The sequence below is a fragment of the Coptis chinensis genome, chromosome 7 (assembly GCF_015680905.1).
Source record: "Coptis chinensis isolate HL-2020 chromosome 7, ASM1568090v1, whole genome shotgun sequence".
Lineage (NCBI taxonomy): Eukaryota > Viridiplantae > Streptophyta > Magnoliopsida > Ranunculales > Ranunculaceae > Coptis > Coptis chinensis.
In genome coordinates, this window is record NC_141462.1 from 1,987,471 (window position 1) to 2,006,395 (window position 18,925).

The 18,925-nt window shown below is 35.7% G+C and overlaps 1 protein-coding gene, 4 long non-coding RNA genes and 2 pseudogenes across 7 annotated transcripts; 3 read left to right on the forward strand and 4 right to left on the reverse strand.

Annotated features, from left to right (window-relative positions):
- Nucleotides 1–124: 124 nt before the first annotated feature.
- Nucleotides 125–2,267, reverse strand: LOC147485134 (peroxidase A2-like). Of its 2 annotated transcripts, XM_086569837.1 has the most exons (5): nt 2,123–2,267; nt 1,748–1,967; nt 1,433–1,621; nt 1,181–1,346; nt 125–652 (listed from the first exon to the last, which is right to left on the reverse strand). In XM_086569837.1, exons 2-5 carry the CDS (start codon nt 1,949–1,951, stop codon nt 234–236), a joined length of 978 nt encoding a protein of 325 aa, XP_086425963.1. In that variant the 5' UTR covers nt 1,952–1,967; nt 2,123–2,267; the 3' UTR covers nt 125–233. The 2 variants fall into 2 exon arrangements, with proteins under 2 accessions (XP_086425963.1, XP_086425962.1); XM_086569836.1 differs by lacking the exon at nt 2,123–2,267 and having other exon boundaries at nt 1,748–2,016.
- A 780-nt stretch (nt 2,268–3,047) lies between these two features.
- On the forward strand, nt 3,048–5,982 carry LOC147485135 (uncharacterized). Its single transcript, XR_015202053.1, has 2 exons — nt 3,048–3,328; nt 4,434–5,982. It is a non-coding gene; the product is annotated as an uncharacterized LOC147485135 (long non-coding RNA).
- Nucleotides 5,983–7,956: 1,974 nt separating this feature from the next.
- Nucleotides 7,957–9,007, reverse strand: LOC147485136 (uncharacterized). The gene is made up of 3 exons (XR_015200718.1): nt 8,991–9,007; nt 8,649–8,780; nt 7,957–8,550 (listed from the first exon to the last, which is right to left on the reverse strand). It is a non-coding gene; the product is annotated as an uncharacterized LOC147485136 (long non-coding RNA).
- An 892-nt stretch (nt 9,008–9,899) lies between these two features.
- Nucleotides 9,900–10,850, reverse strand: LOC147485137 (cinnamoyl-CoA reductase 1 pseudogene; annotated as a pseudogene).
- Nucleotides 10,851–10,973: 123 nt separating this feature from the next.
- On the reverse strand, nt 10,974–11,837 carry LOC147485138 (uncharacterized). The gene is made up of 2 exons (XR_015200717.1): nt 11,513–11,837; nt 10,974–11,394 (listed from the first exon to the last, which is right to left on the reverse strand). It is a non-coding gene; the product is annotated as an uncharacterized LOC147485138 (long non-coding RNA).
- A 161-nt stretch (nt 11,838–11,998) lies between these two features.
- On the forward strand, nt 11,999–13,870 carry LOC147485139 (uncharacterized). Its single transcript, XR_015200716.1, has 4 exons — nt 11,999–12,228; nt 13,264–13,397; nt 13,575–13,633; nt 13,702–13,870. It is a non-coding gene; the product is annotated as an uncharacterized LOC147485139 (long non-coding RNA).
- Nucleotides 13,871–14,916: 1,046 nt separating this feature from the next.
- LOC147485140 (ABC transporter A family member 1-like) lies at nt 14,917–18,763 on the forward strand (annotated as a pseudogene). Its single transcript, XR_015200715.1, has 4 exons — nt 14,917–15,233; nt 17,787–17,920; nt 18,098–18,156; nt 18,228–18,763. The product of XR_015200715.1 is annotated as an ABC transporter A family member 1-like (transcript).
- Nucleotides 18,764–18,925: the final 162 nt, after the last annotated feature.

An 18,925-nucleotide genomic window follows, 5' to 3' on the forward strand; every position in this document is an offset into this window, starting at 1 on the left:
TTGGATACTTAATTTAAATTATAATAAAAAATTCAAGAGGTATTGATACCTTGTGCGACGATACAAAAAAGTGCTCAAAAACAATAGTTATAAAGCGCAGCAACTTAGAAAATGCAGAGGTGTATGCAAATTAAAACTGCCGGTGTAAATTGCTCAGCAATGAACGGACGAAATACTAATACAACTACACATTCTACCGCGGCATAATAATTACTTTGATCCATATAACAAATTTAACTTCCATTAACTTTCTTACAGTCCGATCTAATTTCTCCACTGCTTCCTGTCAATGGGCTAATGTTGCCCATATTAGTCATAGACACTGCAAAGCTATGAAAAAATGCGGCCCGATTATTGGCAAAGTTATTAACAATGGCAATGGTGGCAGCTCCAGTGGTTGAAAACAACTCTTGATCTGATTGGAGGAGGCCTTGATTATTTTGAAGGTTGCTGAAATAGTTGTTGTCAAAATTGTTTGGCGAGGTAAAGTCTAGATTAGCCAGAGTGCTTCCACTCCCATTTTGAGGACATCTTTGGCGAAGGGCAGCTAGGTATGACGAGGCTAATGTTTGATCAGGATTTCCTGTTCCACTGAAATTGAATAAGCGATTGCTGAACGTTCGACATTGTGCTCGACCAAATGTGTGAGCTCCTGCAAAAATAACAAAAACTTTTGTTAAACACAGTAAGTTATTTGAGTACTTAGACGGTTATACCAACAATAACAATAAAAAAACGCGCCACTTAACCAATATAATTATATTGTATATATAATCTATAAGCCGCATTTCTCAACTCACACACACACGCTACTTTGAAATCCGAATTAGCAGAATCTCTCATCTAGAGAGGCTCATGCCCACCTCTGTCGCGGGCAGAGAAAGGGATACTTCAATGGCTTTGCTTGAGCATCAATACAGCTGTATAGCTTATACTGGTCCTCTTTGAACTGAGGAGTGTGGTAGCAACTTCCACTAACTTCACCAGCTATGCTAGTTGGACACCAGCAAGAGTGTATACAAAGTTACTGTTGTGACTCACTTCTTTTTCATGTTTGGTACCTTGCAACCTTGTTACAGCAACAATAGAAGGGTGGGTGTTCTTAAAGTGTCCATCATGCGTGTTATTCAACGTAACTAGAATCCAGTAGTAATGTAGTATAGGTTGGAAGAACATTTACCAGACAACGCTACAAGGTCATTGGTGTTGAGACCAACTGCTGAGAATTTGGCCGTAATGTTAGTTAGTCCTTCAAATGGACTAGGAATTAGCGTATTAGCTCCGGCTTGATTCGCTGTCGTGCTATCTCTTCTACCTAGCAAAACATTCCACGAAGGACCTCCTGCCTACAAACATGGACTAAATGTCAAAAAAAAAAAAAATATAGCATGTAATCTTTCTTGGGGAATTAAATTTATGTCTGGAGACATACCAAAACAACAGAAGTGTGAGCTGCAAGTGCAAGAATGTCAGCACAAGAAACAACTCCGGGGCAAGCATCTTCCAGTGTAGTCTTAATGGTATCAACCACATCAAAACCCCTGGCGTCAACATTCGGGCCAGCGTTTTTCTCGCTTTGTATGCTGCTACTATCGTCTAACAATAGTGATGCATCACAGCCCTATTGCATAAACACATATAGAGATTTTATTAGTACATACCTATCTCACAGACTGACAAACATGCGGAAAAACGATTCGAGTAGAAATAGATAAACGATGAGTGGTGATATGAGCTCTGGCTTTACATTAACAAAACAATCAAGAAAATGAAGTCGAAGAAGGCTAGCACCAATACGAGCGTCTGACAGCATAGCAGACCATATGACACGATCAACAATCCTATATAGATTTGGGCATGTGTTGTCATAAAACGTACTATCCAGTTGCGCATTCGATACACAAAATAGAAATCCTATGAAAGTTACTAGTAAAACACTAGACGACGACATAGTCCTCGATTTTAGTCTGCAAGAAAAGCTTATTAATCAGCTGTAATATGACGATCACCCTCTAATCTAGTTGAATATATAGTGTAAGCAATTACCCTTACTTGAAAGCAAAAGATTCCATAACAAAATGAAAAGAACAATAATTTACTTTGGTTTGCTAGAATACGTCACCTAATTAATCAGCTAGGGGATTTGATTGGATCTTTCTATATTTCGCCCTGGGGCATCTTGCACTAAATAATTAGATTCAGCCAAATACATAACTCAAAGTCTTGCTATGCTATTTCTCTATACCCTATAGGCCTATACCATTTAGGTCCCAAATATTAATATTTCGAGATTAAAACTTTAAAGAGTAGTTCAATTTAGACCGGAGTTTTGTGAGATGTTTAGTCAAATGTCAATGACTACGACTATCATCCTATATACAACTTAAATTAGAAAATATGCGCATGCATTCTTCCAGGACTCCTTCAATGTATCCGCGTCTAATTTCGTTACTTAAATTGGGTGTTTGGGAAGACTTAGTATTTTACACAAACCCTACCTATATTAATATCCCTTCTGCCAAGATGCTCATAGGGAGCCAGGGCAAATTTTTTTAAATATATATTGAAACTAGCTATGAAAAAAGCTATTCTAGTTAAGAATTCGAGAATAGGGCATGTGAAACATACTTGCTAATAATTAATGGGGCATGTGAAACATACTTGCTAAACATACTTGCTAATAATTAATGGGGCATGTGAAACATACTTGCTAATAATTAATGGGGCATTCCCAATTTCGCATCGAACCTACAATGTGGAGTGGGCAATTTATAGGTATTTATCATTAAATATGTTTACTTTTTTATTTTAATTGCTTATTTTTATTTTCCTTCTGCCAAGATGCTCATAGGGAACCATGTCAATGATTTTTTAAAAAAAGTCATCACTTAAATAATAATTAATTTGTTGATTACTAATTTAACCTTACTATTGGTGTATTTTGCAATTTACATATATAAAAAAACATTTGTCTTTTCACATGTTTAGGAATTAAAATAACCAATTATACGCCAAATTTGAATTGTCAGTAATTAAGTAATTAACAACTCAAAAAAAAAAAAACAAATCCCCAACCTTCGTGAAACAGATAGCGGCAATATCTCTCAAATCTCTCTCTCCAATCTTTTTGAAGAATATCAAGAAAAAGACATCGCCCTAATAAAAAAAAAAAAATGGATTTTGATTCGTGAGTATTTGAGACTAGCTATGAAAGAAGCTATTCGAGTTAAGAATTCGAGTGATGGTTTTAGTGAAACATGCTTGCTAATAATTAATGGGGCATTCCCAATTTCACATTGAACCTACAACGTGGAGTGGCAACTTATAGGTATTTATCATTAAATACGTTTTCTTTCTTATTTTAATTTTGTTTTTGACTCATCCCTCATCAATTTTGGTTTTCCTTAGAAGTATTTTGATGGAAAAATCAACTTTTAAATGGCAGTGGTCTATGTAAACCACCCTTTTTCACTATTAACAAATTGAGTCGTTTGGATTTTCGAAAATTCAAAAGAGTGTCCTGAAATTGTACGCGAGGATTTGAATTAGTGGCACCTTACAGAAGCTATCCACTGTATGAATTATTAATTTTTTTTTAAAAGAGTTTACCTTAGACTACCAAATCTTTTTCACAGATGTTGAATGCGGTCACTAGATTTGGAACATTCTCATGTGTTAAATCACCAAAGAAGCTTAGCAGTAAAGACAATTGGTGATAATTTTGGTGAAAGAATAAGCAATTTTGGTTTGAGTTAATATACTGCATTGCATTAACTACCTCTTTTATGACTTTTCTTAATTTTAAGTATGACTGATCTCATACATTTATGCTACTGGACTCTTTGCTTTTGCCGATAGTATATTTTGTTACTACATACAGTAAAAAAAAAATACATTGTATATTGTGGTTTTGAAGCTCAAGATTCAAATGATGAACATTGTATTTATACAAAGATTGGACAAAGAGCAGAAGAAACCGCTAAAGAAAATACTATTACAATCAGACAATAACATAGAGAGAGATGAACCAGTGCAGTCTGAGTGTCTGACAATATGTCTAGAGAGAGAGAGAGAATGATTTATAATAAACAACACAATCAATAGCTATGTGCAGCATGCTCTTGAGACCTGAATGAACAGGTTTATACTTTTTTTTATTGGATAGTGTTGTATTCATATTTTTCTCTTTGTTTTGTATTCAATGTGTTTTGATGGGTGGTCCATCACTATATATATAGGGGCTTATTTGAGTACCACACCACTGACTGTTTCAGTAATTCAGTTGTTTTCTTCAATATATTTCAATATAGGTGAGCATCCAATGTTATGACTTATCTTATATATAGTTTTTCCCTCTGAATTTTGCAGCTTGGTTGTATTACCTTACATTCAACAATTTAATAGAATTGACATATTTAGCAATTTTTTAACAGGATTGAACTGACATCTTACGAAGTGGAAAGGGACGTTTGTTGTAGGTTGAAGTGTTAAACCAAGTAGCGCCGCCCTTTGGTGTTTATGTTTTAGTGTCTGAGATTTTGACATATTCGAATAAAAATTTATTTCACATTTCTTCATATTTCTTACCGCTTCTTTCTGATCAGTATAAATATAGTCAACGTGTCCAAGAGAACAGTACATATGACATCAATAATAAATTAGCAACAATACATGTGGCGTCGATAATAAATTAGCTAAGGAGAGTTACAAAATTAGTAGTACACAATATATACCACAAGAAAATTGAGCTTTGGCCATAGGTACAACCTAGGTTTAGCCACGGTTATTAGCTGTTGCCAGGGTCCAACGGGCAACGGCCCACAGGCGTGGCCAAATTTTTAAATGGCCGTCGGGTATTGTTTGTGTAGTTTGGGTTTACTTCGCATTTTGGCCACGGTTGTTTTGTCCACCGTTGGATTAGACTTGGCTTTTGATGTTCGGTTAAGATCTAATGAAAACCCTCGTGAAAATAAGGAGGAGCTGCGAAACAACTACCAAAATTCGAAGAAGTAGACTCGAGTCGTTCTCCAGGTTTGTTTTCCTTCTTTCTCTCATTTATAAACAGGAGCTTCTCTTTTCTCCTCTAATAGATCTTCCCTTCCCCTCTCTCTCTTTTACCCAGGCTGAAGATCGAAGACAGGCATTTAGTTATTTTTTTTCCTCACATACTCTCTTCTCTCCTGTTATGTCTTGATTCTTCTGTTGAGTGATTTTTTTAAAAGATACTGCAATATAGTGGATGTGGTAGTTGAAGATGGGGTGAACTGTTGGGTTTCAGAAAAGAAACAGGAACATCGTGAGTCAATGCGTAGCACAGGGTTTTACGGGTTGAAAGTGTTTGTCTGTGAGTTTGTAGTGGTGCCCTAAGCTTAGGCCTTGTACCTTGGGGGTTCTATTCTTTCTCAGGCTCTGGCTTCTCCCCTATGATGCACACTGTTGCCTGGTTACTTAAGTTGTGTAAATGGAAGTCCTTAAGTTGTAGGTTTATTTGTTGTTGTGCTCAGTTTTCTTCAATTGCTAGTGTGACAAGGATGCTCACTGTAGCAGCTCATCATGCTTCTTAGACAGTCGTGTGACTCGTGTCTTGGATGCAAGTAACACAACCTTCCATATTATTGTCTGAGGGGTACCTGTTTATCAATGTGTTCAAAATCCAAGGGAATTTGTTCTCACCTTCCCTAGAGGATATCATTCAGGGTTCAATTGTGGCTTCAATTGTGCGGAGGCTGTAAATGTAGCTCCTCTTGACTGGTTGCCTCACAAGCAGAATGCCATAGAGATCTACTGTAAGCAGGGACGAAAGACATCTGTATCCCACGATAAGATGTTCCTAGGGGCAGCAAGGGAAACAATGAGGGTCCAGTGGGAACTATAATTATTGAGGAAAAGTACCTTAGATAACTTGAGATGGAAAGATGTATACGGAAATATTGGAATATTAGCAAATGCACTCAAGGTAAGCTTTCTTAGTTTTCATCATTTCATCTTTTGTGACCTTAACCGTATTGATTTTGTTCGTAGTAGAGTACTTTAAACACATTTGAAAGTGATACTGGTCGGCTTTAATGAGTTAAGGTCGTCACTTATATAGCAATGTGTTTCATTAATAAATTTTGTCGCGTCTTTTTGCATAAGATATTTTTTTTTATTACGTTGTACGAATGTACGTTGTATATATATATATATATATATATGCATCTATATTATTATTTTTGAATATGCTAATTCATATTATGTGTTTCGTTGCCCATTAATGTTTTGTTCTTCATTTTGTTTGTGGTTGAATGAAACTATGAAAGAGAGACCATGGAAAGCCCAACTAATTAGATGCATTATTCAGTATTTTTTATTGGGATACATGGGTACAAATGTAAATAAAATTTTGAGATGCCAAAATAATATACTACAATCGTATTAGAGATGCCAAAATAATTCACTTGTTATAGAAAATTTGCCAAAATGCTAATTGATTACCCATAACACCAAAAAACAATCAAAATTCAACGTACGGTGATTCCTACGATGAGTGCTCCATTGATTTATTAATGAGGCATGATTCCATTTAGAGATCATGGACTTACGGAGCTACTAAAATGCTCTAGCAGAGACATCCTACTCTACTTGGGAGTAGTGCACGAAAACAATACAATTGAAAAGACCACGTGAACTTTTGTGGAATCTTGATAAGGAAAAGGAAAATGTGTGATACTGTTGAAGTACTAATCAAAATCTAATTCATACCACCTACTAATTACCACTTAAGGAAAATGTGTTTCCTGTAGGCTCATCGACACAAACACTTAACGCCGTAATGTGATAAGAATATGGTTAAAATATGCATGCATTTTCTTATGTAAGCCTTTAAACCTGGCAGAGCACATGAGCAATACCCATATTTGATTTTTATTTTTTATTTATTTATTTTTTCCCAGTCCTCCTAAAGATATAATGAATGAAGGACAACCAGATAAATCTATCTTTCAACCAATTCGCTTGCCTATACATAATTCAAAAAACTGTGGACATAAGTAAATAATAATACAAAGGAAAACAATTATATATATAAAAAAAATCTCATTAAGATGTTTTCTAAATCTCTTTGTATCAGTGTATTAAAATTAACATAACCTAAGACTAGCATTCACTACACCTAAACAGGATATCCTTAACGGTGGAGAAACGTTACTGAAAACATTTGTAACGGTTTTTATGCGTAACGAATTGGGCGTTATTAATTTATTGATTTATTTCGTTACGGTTTTTTACCATTGCAAATTATTTATAGTAATGGTTATTTACCGTCACTGAAATAAATTACTAACGGTTTTTCAACATCAAAAGCGTTAATTATTTCCAGCAATAGTAACGGGTTTCTAACGGTTTGAAAGCGTACGTTCCTTAAACTATTAGTAATGGTTTTTGCACCCATTAGTAACGCTTTTTTGGTTACATGAGTGTTACTCAATGAAACAATTTTGTATTTAAAAAAAATAATGTTTACTCTGCCACCCATTTACCACCTTCACTTGCATAAAATGCCTCTATTTTTTTTTTCGAGAATTCTACAAAAGTTATCAATAAACAGAAAACCTCATAAGTACATCTGAGATCAAGTATTCCTTTTTATTACTACAAATCACAACCAAAAAGTCACGCATAATGAGTATACAAATTCTGAAAGAGTCCTGATGAGGAGAGATTGATCTCTCTATGGAAAGGAGAGATCTATTTCATCAGCCGTCGGATGGGAGCTGATTTCATCCGGATGGGAGCTGATTTCATCCACAGTTAACATAAATAAAAACTACTTGTGTTTGATTTGGAAACTCCACGTGGTGGTTGGCAACTCACAAGGACCGAAACAGATGACATAAATACCAAAATGACCCTTTAATCCTCTTTCTCTTTTTAACACACTTCAACTTCTCCATGTTGTTGTTTTTTTTTTTTTTTTTTTTATAATGAATTTTAACGAAAATCAATGTAAGAAGAGAAATAATTCATCAAGAAAAACATCACAAAATCTATTTGTATTGAATAAAAGGAAAATATTTAATGAGTAGGTTCAAGTGTTCAACAATAAAAAATAAAGACAAAAGTACTATAAAACAAAATAAAATTATAATTTTCTTCATCTCTTCAATTCTTCAACAAACAAGTATGAATTATTTGCTATCATTGTGTTAGATAAAAATATAATCAAGACCCATCTGTTCTAGTCTTCATTAGAATTTCTCTTTGTGAAAAATGTTTAAATCAGTAGAAGAAGATGAGGGGTTTAAAAGTCATTTCAATTCTCTATATTAAATTGGGTTTGGTTTGGTTTTGTCTGTCACAGTGTCTTTCTCGAGATATGAGCCAAAACTTATCGTAAGGTGGCTATTTGGTGCGCTCTAAATTTAGAGAGATCAATCTTTCCTTATTATTTGCCATTCTGAAATTTGATGAAAAGAAAATAAACATTTTATCAAAATCAATCAAAATTGATAGTAAAGTTTGTCCTCATCTCCTTCGACTATCTATGCATTAACCCTCCATGAATCTTGAATCCTAAAAATAACATAAATTAAAATATGTAAGACATAGGCAAAATGAAAGAAACATCCAATCTTGAATCGAGTCAATGCTAATTCAAGTATTACCATTACCTCAAAAACTTTCCAGCCAAATCCTTTTCCATAATGTAGAACCTATATGAGTGCATAATCCCATAACCATAGTAATTACTACATGAAGGTATCAATACCATGTTTTTGCAGCTCTTGCAGTTCATGGATTCCCTACAAAAGTCCAATATAAGTAATCAGATTTACCAACACGAACACATGATGAACAAAAAGGTATTCGACTCTTTTAGATGGCTCGTGGAGGAACCAATTAACTAAGCATGAAAACCCAAGTCATTGTAATCTAACTCATCAATACAATTAACATAGCATTATGGAACCAACTAATAAGCGGTAAAGGGCATCGAATTAAAACCAACTCACCTTCATAAATACAACGCTTCGAGTTTTTCATAACTTCACCAATGAATATCACAGTAGAAGTTGTACCATATTTCACTTCTATCATTTTGAGCAGCAGCGGTTCTCTTAATCATGGCGCCTTCAAATTTCGGATTTGCTGAAAACCATTAATTAAATATCAAGTGGCAGATAAACCCAAAACAACTACATTCACATAGTACATGCTGAATTCCTCGGCAATTGTCTAAAACAATATCTAGTAAAATATGGTAAGCTTGTCACGACGAGAATCACGATGTAACCATGTTTAATAGGCATCAAAAGATGACCCTAACTAAAATAGACAATGGCTATATAAATGTTCAAAAACAGATATAAACTTGTTGTTCAGGATAATTAGGGGCAGCACTGATGATTAAGTTAGCTGATTAGCATTTTTCTTAAGAAAAAAGGAATCTATAGACTTCTTGAATGGTCCCTCTTTCGATGCGTAAGAAACTGAATAGTTTCAACACCACCAACCCACATCAGTCGACACGTGGATAAAAGGAAAATTCAGCATGCTATGCATGATACTAAGTATGGATTTGCTACGTGTCCATAAGATTCTAATATCGTAAGGAAAAAAAATGTAAACACAAATAAATTACTTCAGCCCTCAATTGTCTTTTTCGCTTAAGCAGGTAATCTTATGGCCGGTTTGTACTTTGCTGAGCACCTGAGCCTGTCCATTAGCACAATCAGGCATGCGTAGAAAGTTGCAGATTCAGTCTTACTACCTTAGTGGAACTTGGGCCACTATGACACTATCTACTCATATTTTGGCCCCCACTCAATAGTGGGTATGGTGTTCTGATTTGATTGGCTAGATAGCGAATGGTAATTAATTACGTACAAATTCATACATAGTTATGTATTAATATACTATACTTACTTGGTAGGGATGGGGTATTCAGGGAAGAATTTGGCCAGTATCTCCACAACATCACTGCGGTGCAGTACCCTCTTGGCACATAGATACCTTCCAGAAGCAGGAGTCTCGTAAACGAGTATGTGAGCTAAAGCCACGTCTCTAACGTGAACGTAAGTTTGTACCGAGTTGGCGTAGGTTTTAGCAGACCCAGTGAGGTACTTGAGTATGTGAACGATGCTAGCGTTGACGATTGGTTGAAGTAATGGACCCATCACCAACAAAGGGTTCACCACCACCAAATCTACTCCTTTCTCTTTTGCCATCTCCCATGCTGCCTGCTCAACCACTGCTTTGTCATAACAATACCAATTCTGCACATTCAATTGTACTGAAAGTGTTAGATAAAAATAATTTCATTTACAAAATGATTAAGTTAATAATAAAATTCTGATGGAAATGAACCTAGCTTGGTCATCTTGCAAAAATCCAGATCACTCCAACAAGACTCGTCTACAACGACATCAGGCCCTCTATTAGGATCCATAGTGACTGCACCAATAGAAGACGTACAGACAACGCGACAAACACCAGTTTCTGCAGCTGCGTCAATTACAAACTTGGTACCATTCACAGCTGGCTCCACCATTTGTTCAGGATCATCCCTAACAGGAGAAGCTGTATAGAAAACTCCCTGACAACCTATAGCTTCGCAAAGGCTTTATGATCAAATCATATGGGCTTTATGATTTGAGGGCCGGGCTGACCCGGCCCGGCCCAGTTTACACCACTACAGGCTACAGCGTCTTGCTCGGTCCGTATGCTGCTACTGTTTTCTAACAAAAGTGATCCATCACAAGTTCACGACCCTATGAAATAAACAGGTACAGATATTCAATAGTACCTTACAGCATGCGAGTCTGTTTGAATCATTGGAAAAACTTGCCGCTTTCTGAAGTTTTTGATTGCATTGGTACTATGTAAAAACTTTTTTATACGAAAGGCAGCTTCTACCGTTAACTTTCTTGAGATACAATTAATTAGCACATATTTAAGTCTAGTATCAATGGTAGAATGAGATACAAGCTAAGGACTAAGGAAGAGTAATACTTTTTTCTCATTAACAAATTTAAAAGTAGTAGTAGATCAAGGAACATGATATATCAGAATCAAATTGCAGATCTAACTCTTGGCATAGAACTAATTTTCATGAAGAGCTTACATCAACAAAACAATCATGGAAATGAAGTTGTATAACACCTCTAACAATTCTTTGATATGTTCCATTCAATCCATTACACAATGTCTAGCATCTGTCTCTGTGAATCTACAGATGATGTCTGATCATGATTTAGTCAGACGAGCTTGTTTAAGCACGTTTTGAACTTGTGTATTGTGATCCATCAACCGATCACACTTTAGTGTAAAATAAGACATACTATTGAGGGTAGATGACGACTCCATCCCATTGTCAATCTTGAAAACTGTGTTATGTGCAACAGATCTTAATCTATCCTGTAGAAAACACATTGTATATGAGATGTTTCTTGTAACTAACTTGTAACTAACTTGCAACAGCTCATCATATTGTAACTAACTTGTAACAGATTTATGTTCTGTAACTGAATTTCACCTCGATATTTACGTGTGTGTGCATTTTCTCAGGTAAAGCCTACTGAAGTCAGCTCTGGTGAGTTAAGTGAACTGTGTCGAAGAATCCAAGAAATGCTTTTTGACATGCCGTGCCATCCAAAGGGATCTCGAGGACTGCATTGGAGGAAGTGACTCCATATATAGCCTCTGAAAATGTTTCTGTGGCAGAGATTAGTTTGTCGCTGGAAATGATTATAGCAGTTGGTGGTTGGTTTGGCAATAAAACAAGGATAAGATCACTAGTATCTCCTACCCCTGTTTCTGATGGAGTGTTTGGTGAGCAATTAACGGAGCAGCTCATCCGTTATGGTACGAATGGTCTCTGTGCTCCTTCATTTTATTTTTACATTTATTTAAATATGCCATTTCATAACTGCACAATGAATAAGAATAGTTTATAGTTATATTAAACAAGCCTGTTGTATTCAGTGCAACCAATGCATGCATTATGAATTCCTTAGTTTATGTCAAAGTTCAAGAACAAAGTTATAGACCACTTTTACGACAAAAGCTCGAGTTATTTGAGAACAGCTTTAGTTAACCAGAGTGTTGAGTGTGAGTGAAAGCGAGAACTGGAGTAGGCGTGTTAGAAGAACTTACTTTAAAAGCTCCTAGAGTTAAGATCACTAGTATCTCCTACCCCTGTTTCTGATGGAGTGTTTGGTGAGCAATTAACGGAGCAGCTCATCCGTTATGGTACGAATGGTCTCTGTGCTCCTTCATTTTATTTTTACATTTATTTAAATATGCCATTTCATAACTGCACAATGAATAAGAATAGTTTATAGTTATATTAAACAAGCCTGTTGTATTCAGTGCAACCAATGCATGCATTATGAATTCCTTAGTTTATGTCAAAGTTCAAGAACAAAGTTATAGACCACTTTTACGACAAAAGCTCGAGCTATTTGAGAACAGCTTTAATTAACCAGAGTGTTGAGTGTGAGTGAAAGCGAGAACTAGAGTAGGCGTGTTAGAAGAACTTACTTTAAGAGCACGTAGAGGAGAGCGTGACTTAATCCGTAAATGGAGAGGGAGCACTGTAGCAGAAACCTGTTAGAATTTCTGGTTACCAGACAGCAGGTATGACAGGGGAAGAACATACTCGTAAGCACACCCTAAGGACTGGCACAGACCCAAAGTGCCCTGAATGCTGCTGGATTGGAGATTTCAAACCTCATTCTCTCAGAACTCGCTGCTCTGATAGCTTGTTACATATTGATGTTGTTTTGGCAAAGTTCCCTTTCAAAAGGAATATATCCTAATTAGTGAATATCCAGTCATTTTCCTTTTTCCCTCAGTAAAAGTTCCTTCCCTTTTCTAAAAGGATTGCAAACGGTAGAATTCTTCCAACCATCCATTTTCGTGCAAAAATGAAAAGTTGATTTTAACTGAAATTCATGTAATTGTCAGACTCATACAGTATGTATATTACAATCCCAATCAATAGAAAAGAAAAATGAATAAATTTTTAAAACATTTTGCCTTGTCAACCAAACTCTGATAAAATAGTAATTATATTTTGATTTCCCCATAATTTCCCTTAGTTCTCTCTGTTACTTGTTATTTTTTCTGCCCTTTTATAATTCTTTGTCTTTACCCATCGATTACCTTAGAAGAAGTAATTTCCTATCACTATGCCTAGAGAAATTTTGGACTTGTCTTTATGTTCTTATCGATTTTCTTCGTTTCTCATGAGAACATTTACCTTTATATTCGTGTTGATTGTAGGTGATATTCCTTTGCTTATATTTTCTGAGTGGTGGTTGACCAAAGAGAAATTTTCTGTAATTGATTCGTTTATAGTATCTTCTTTCCCTGGAGCAACATTTCATGGGTGCAATGGACTAAGCGTCAAGTATCAGGTACATTTTACATAATTTCTTGTATTCTCTTTTTGAAATGGTTTCTTCGATAATACCAGGTATTAGTTGCATGCATATTTTTCACTGCATTTGCACCAGATATATGCATGATTGCAGATGTACTGATAGTGAGTTGCTCTTCAATCAGGACAGTATTAATGTGCTGTTTGATTGCAGATTCTATATGGTGAAGACTCCTCACTTGCTGATATTTTTGGACATATAGAAAGAAACAGGTAAGACAAACTTTGAGCTCTGGGGATTTTTTTTTTCAACTCCAGGAATCCTGAAATTTTCTTTGCAGGGACCAACTAGGAATAGCAGAATATAGCATTAGTCAATCGACACTGGAGACCATTTTCAACCACTTTGCTGCAAACCAGTAGCACAATGTGTTGGTTGCAGTCAACTGATCAAACTAAGGTACTTATTCAAAGATTTGGATTGGATATTGCACTAAGAAGAAAAGAAAACATTAGCCGTGCATGGATTAAGCCTGATACAGGGACACTGAAACTGGAATTGATGGATCTATAAGACTATAACTAGAGATACAGCTGTGATTGGTGGTGCTATCAGAAATCATTTGGCGAGGTTATGTTAGCATAACTTGTGTCCCTTGCTTGAGGTTATTTCCTTTATTCTTGTGTATACGGGGAGTGGAGGACTACTTCCTAGCTTTACTAGGTAGAAATTTGGATGAAAATATTGTGCATTTTGTGCCTCCTCTTGATATGAAAATGTGATGATGTAAAAGAGGAGGCAGCTAGTGATGGTCTCCCTAACCCCTGCTTAACATTCAAATAAAGAAAAAATGAACGAACGAAATACTAATACAACTACACATTCTACCGCGGCATAATAATTACTTTGATCCATATAACAAATTTAACTTCCATTAACTTTCTTACAGTCCGATCTAATTTCTCCACTGCTTCCTGTCAATGGGCTAATGTTGCCCATATTTAAGTCTAGTATCAATGGTAGAATGAGATACAAGCTAAGGACTAAGGAAGAGTAATACTTTTTTCTCATTAACAAATTTAAAAGTAGTAGTAGATCAAGGAACATGATATATCAGAATCAAATTGCAGATCTAACTCCTGGCATAGAACTAATTTTCATGAAGAGCTTACATCAACAAAACAATCATGGAAATGAAGTTGTATAACACCTCTAACAATTCTTTGATATGTTCCATTCAATCCATTACACAATGTCTAGCATCTGTCTCTGTGAATCTACAGATGATGTCTGATCATGATTTAGTCAGACAAGCTTGTTTAAGCACGTTTTGAACTTGTGTATTGTGATCCATCAACCGATCACACTTACTTTAGTGTAGAATAAGACATACTATTGAGGGTAGATGACGACTCCATCCCATGGTCAATCTTGAAAACTGTGTTATGTGCAACAGATCTTAATCTATCCTGTAGAAAACACATTGTATATGAGATGTTTCTTGTAACTAACTTGTAACAGATTTCTGTTCTGTAACTGAATTTCACCTCGATATTTACGTGTGTGTGCATTTTCTCAGGTAAAGCCTACTGAAGTCAGCTCTGGTGAGTTAAGTGAACTGTGTCGAAGAATCCAAGAAATGCTTTTTGACATGCCGTGCCATCCAAAGGAATCTCGAGGACTGCATTGGAGGAAGTGACTCCATAGCCTCTGAAAATGTTTCTGTGGCAAAGATTAGTTTGTCGCTGGAAATGATTATAGCAGTTGGTGGTTGGCTTGGCAATAAAACAAGGATAAGATCACTAGTATCTCCTACCCCTGTTTCTGATGGAGTGTTTGGTGAGCAGTTAACGGAGCAGCTCATCCGTTATGGTACGAATGGTCTCTGTGCTCCTTCATTTTATTTTTACATTTATTTAAATATGCCATTTCATAACTGCACAATGAATAAGAATAGTTTATAGTTATATTAAACAAGCCTGTTGTATTCAGTGCAACCAATGCATGCATTATGAATTCCTTAGTTTATGTCAAAGTTCAAGAACAAAGTTATAGACCACTTTTACGACAAAAGCTCGAGCTATTTGAGAACAGCTTTAATTAACCAGAGTGTTGAGTGTGAGTGAAAGCGAGAACTAGAGTAGGCGTGTTAGAAGAACTTACTTTAAGAGCACGTAGAGGCAGGGCCGGCTCAAGCCAAAATGTGGCCTTAGGCGAGAGTTTTATTTGCGAGGCCTTTATTTCCTAGGCCATCTATAATCACAAAAAAAAATCACTATATATTCACAATTTTATTATAAATTAAGAGCGAAAATCTAGTATTATGACTCAAATCGAATGAAAAAACGACAAAAATGTAACCAAATAAACATCAAAACTATAAATAAATAAAAGAATAGATTCATATTGAAATAAATAAATAAAATCAAATAATAATAATATAAAAAATCAAATTTCACAAAAACTGTGAGTATTAAATGATGAATTGATGATTAACCATTTAGAACTCAAAAGTGAAGACAAATGGTTAAACTTGAAATTAGTGAAATAGAACAAGTGAGAGAGAAAATTTTAATGAGAGAAGTGTAATGACAATTTCTTTAATTAAGACAGTTTAATTAAGAGAGAGAATAAGAAAATACATAGAATGTGGAGATTGTTTCACTAAATGTGGGATTTTCCGATTTGTTTTTATTCTTCCAATGAAACAATTTGATTAAATGAGCACACTCCTACAAAAACTGAAATTACTACGCGCTTGTAGCCATTGGATTAATATTAATACATCGAGATGTCATTTGTGCGGTGGACTATTGGATTGTATACACTCCACATTAATTCACTCCGAAATTTAGTGCGTGGATAGAAAACTCATTTGTAAACAAATTGACTATCATATCCTTTTTTAGCATTTTTTTCTTTATAAAATTAGGTAATAATAAACAAATATGTGGATAAATTAGGAAATATGAGGCCTTCTAAATTTGAGGCCTTAGGCGGTCACTGACTTCGCCCTAAGGGTTGAGCCGGCACCGTGCAGAGGAGAGCGTGACTTAATCCGTAAATGGAGAGGGAGTATCAGAGCGAGGGAATCTGTTAGAATTTACGGTTTACCGCATTGCAGGTATGACGGGGAAGAACATACTAAATAAGCACACCCTAAGGGGCATGCACCCAAAGTGCCCCGAATCTTCTTTGGATTGGAGATTTCAAACCTCATTCTCTCAGAACTCGCTGCTCTGATAGCTTGTTACATATTGATGTTGGGAGATTTTACTAGAAGGTCACACCTCAATCTAGCTACTTTCTATCCCAAATGATTTCAACTTGGAGATCACACCAAGGAAATCACCCACCCAAGACTTTGGTAGTTATCACAACAAACTCAAACAAGCAAAACCACTAACTTATCATCACCCATAACAAGCAAACAATAATAATGGAAGTAAATATGCAAAGAGACACAAAGATTTAGGTGGTTCGGTAAATGTTACCTACATCCACACACAAGAGCCGAGTTTCTTTTATATCAAAGATTGGAGAGTTTACAAGAGATATCAAGAATCAATAAGAAGAGGCCTCACTCAAACCCTAGCTCAATAGAGCTCCCACAATACCCTAGAGATGAATCTCTCAAAGTTGTCCTTCAAAACCCTAATCTATTACCTTTATATAGGTGTACATAGACAAAAGGGAAGAAAAATGGGCTTGGGCCGCAGTGCGGAGCTTGAGTGGCCATAGGTGTGAGTGGCGCCCTCTTCATTAGATCATGAGCTGAAGTATATAGGTGGTATGGAGCCCTCTTCATCGAGCATGGCGAGAGTGCTGTGGATGGCCGATCAGCGCCCTCTTCATCAGGTTCAGGAGTCGAGAGTGGCATACGGACACCGGAGCAAAGCTCGACGGTTCCAACAACCCAACAATTGATGTTGTTTTGGCAAAGTTCCCTTTCAAAAGGAATATATCTTAATTAGTGAATATCCAGTCATTTTCCTTTTTCCCTCGGTAAAGTTCCTTCCCTTTTCTAAAAGGATTGCAAACGGTAGAATTCTTCCAACCATCCATTTTCGTGCAAAAATGAAAAGTTGATTTTAACTGGAATTCATGTAATAGTCAGACTCATACAGTATGTAACAATCAATAGAAAAGAAAAATGAATAAATTTTTAAAACATTTTGCCTTGTCAACCAAACTCTGATAAAATAGTAATTATATTTTGATTTCCCCATAATTTCCCTTAGTTCTCTCTGTTACTTGTTATTTTCTCTGCCCCTTTATAATTCTTTGTCTTTACCCATCGATTACCTTAGAAGAAGTAATTTCCTATCACTATGCCTAGAGAAATTTTGGACTTGTCTTTATGTTCTTATCGATTTTCTTCGTTTCTCATGAGAACATTTACCTTTATATTCGTGTTGATTGTAGGTGATATTCCTTTGCTTATATTTTCTGAGTGGTGGTTGGCCAAAGAGAAATTTTCTGTAATTGATTCATTTATACTATCTTCTTTCCCTGGAGCAACATTTCATGGGTGCAATGGACTAAGCGTCAAGTATCAGGTACATTTTACATAATTTCTTGTATTCTCTTTTTGAAATGGTTTCTTCGATAATACCAGGTATTAGTTGCATGCATATTTTTCACTGCATTTGCACCAGATATATGCATGATTGCAGATGTACTGATAGTGAGTTGCTCTTCAATCAGGACAGTATTAATGTGCTGTTTGATTGCAGATTCCATATGGTGAAGACTCCTCACTTGCTGATATTTTTGGACATATAGAAAGAAACAGGTAAGACAAACTTTGAGCTTTGGGGATTTTTTTTTTTTTCAACTCCAGGAATCCTGAAATTTTCTTTGCAGGGACCAACTAGGAATAGCAGAATATAGCATTAGTCAATCGACACTGGAGACCATTTTCAACCACTTTGCTGCAAACCAATAGCACAATGTGTTGGTTGCAGTCAACTGATCAAACTAAGGTACTTATTCAAAGATTTGGATTGGATATTGCACTAAGAAGAAAAGAAAACATTAGCTGTGCATGGATTAAGCCTGATACAGGGACACTGAAACTGGAATTGATGGATCCATAAGACTATAACTAGAGATACAGCTGTGATTGGTGGTGCTATCAGAAATCATTTGGCGAGGTTATGTTAGCATAACTTGTGTCCCTTGCTTGAGGTTATTTCCTTTATTCTTGTGTATACGGGGAGTGGAGGACTACTTCCTAGCTTTACTAGGTAGAAATTTGGATGAAAATATTGTGCATTTTGTGCCTCCTCTTGATATGAAAATGTGATGATGTAAAAGAGGAGGCAGCTAGTGATGGTCTCCCTAACCCCTGCTTAACATTCAAATAAAGAAATAAAATACTACACTCCAGTTTTATTTTATTTTGGGTTCTCTCTATGTTCATATTTTCTTTGCCAACGCGAGTGTAACTTTGTACAACCACTCAGAGGCTTTTGTATGAAATAAAATAATTAACTGATTAATTATTATAATCTAATAAAAAATTTAAAAGATATCATCCAGAAAAAAGAGAGGAATTTGTA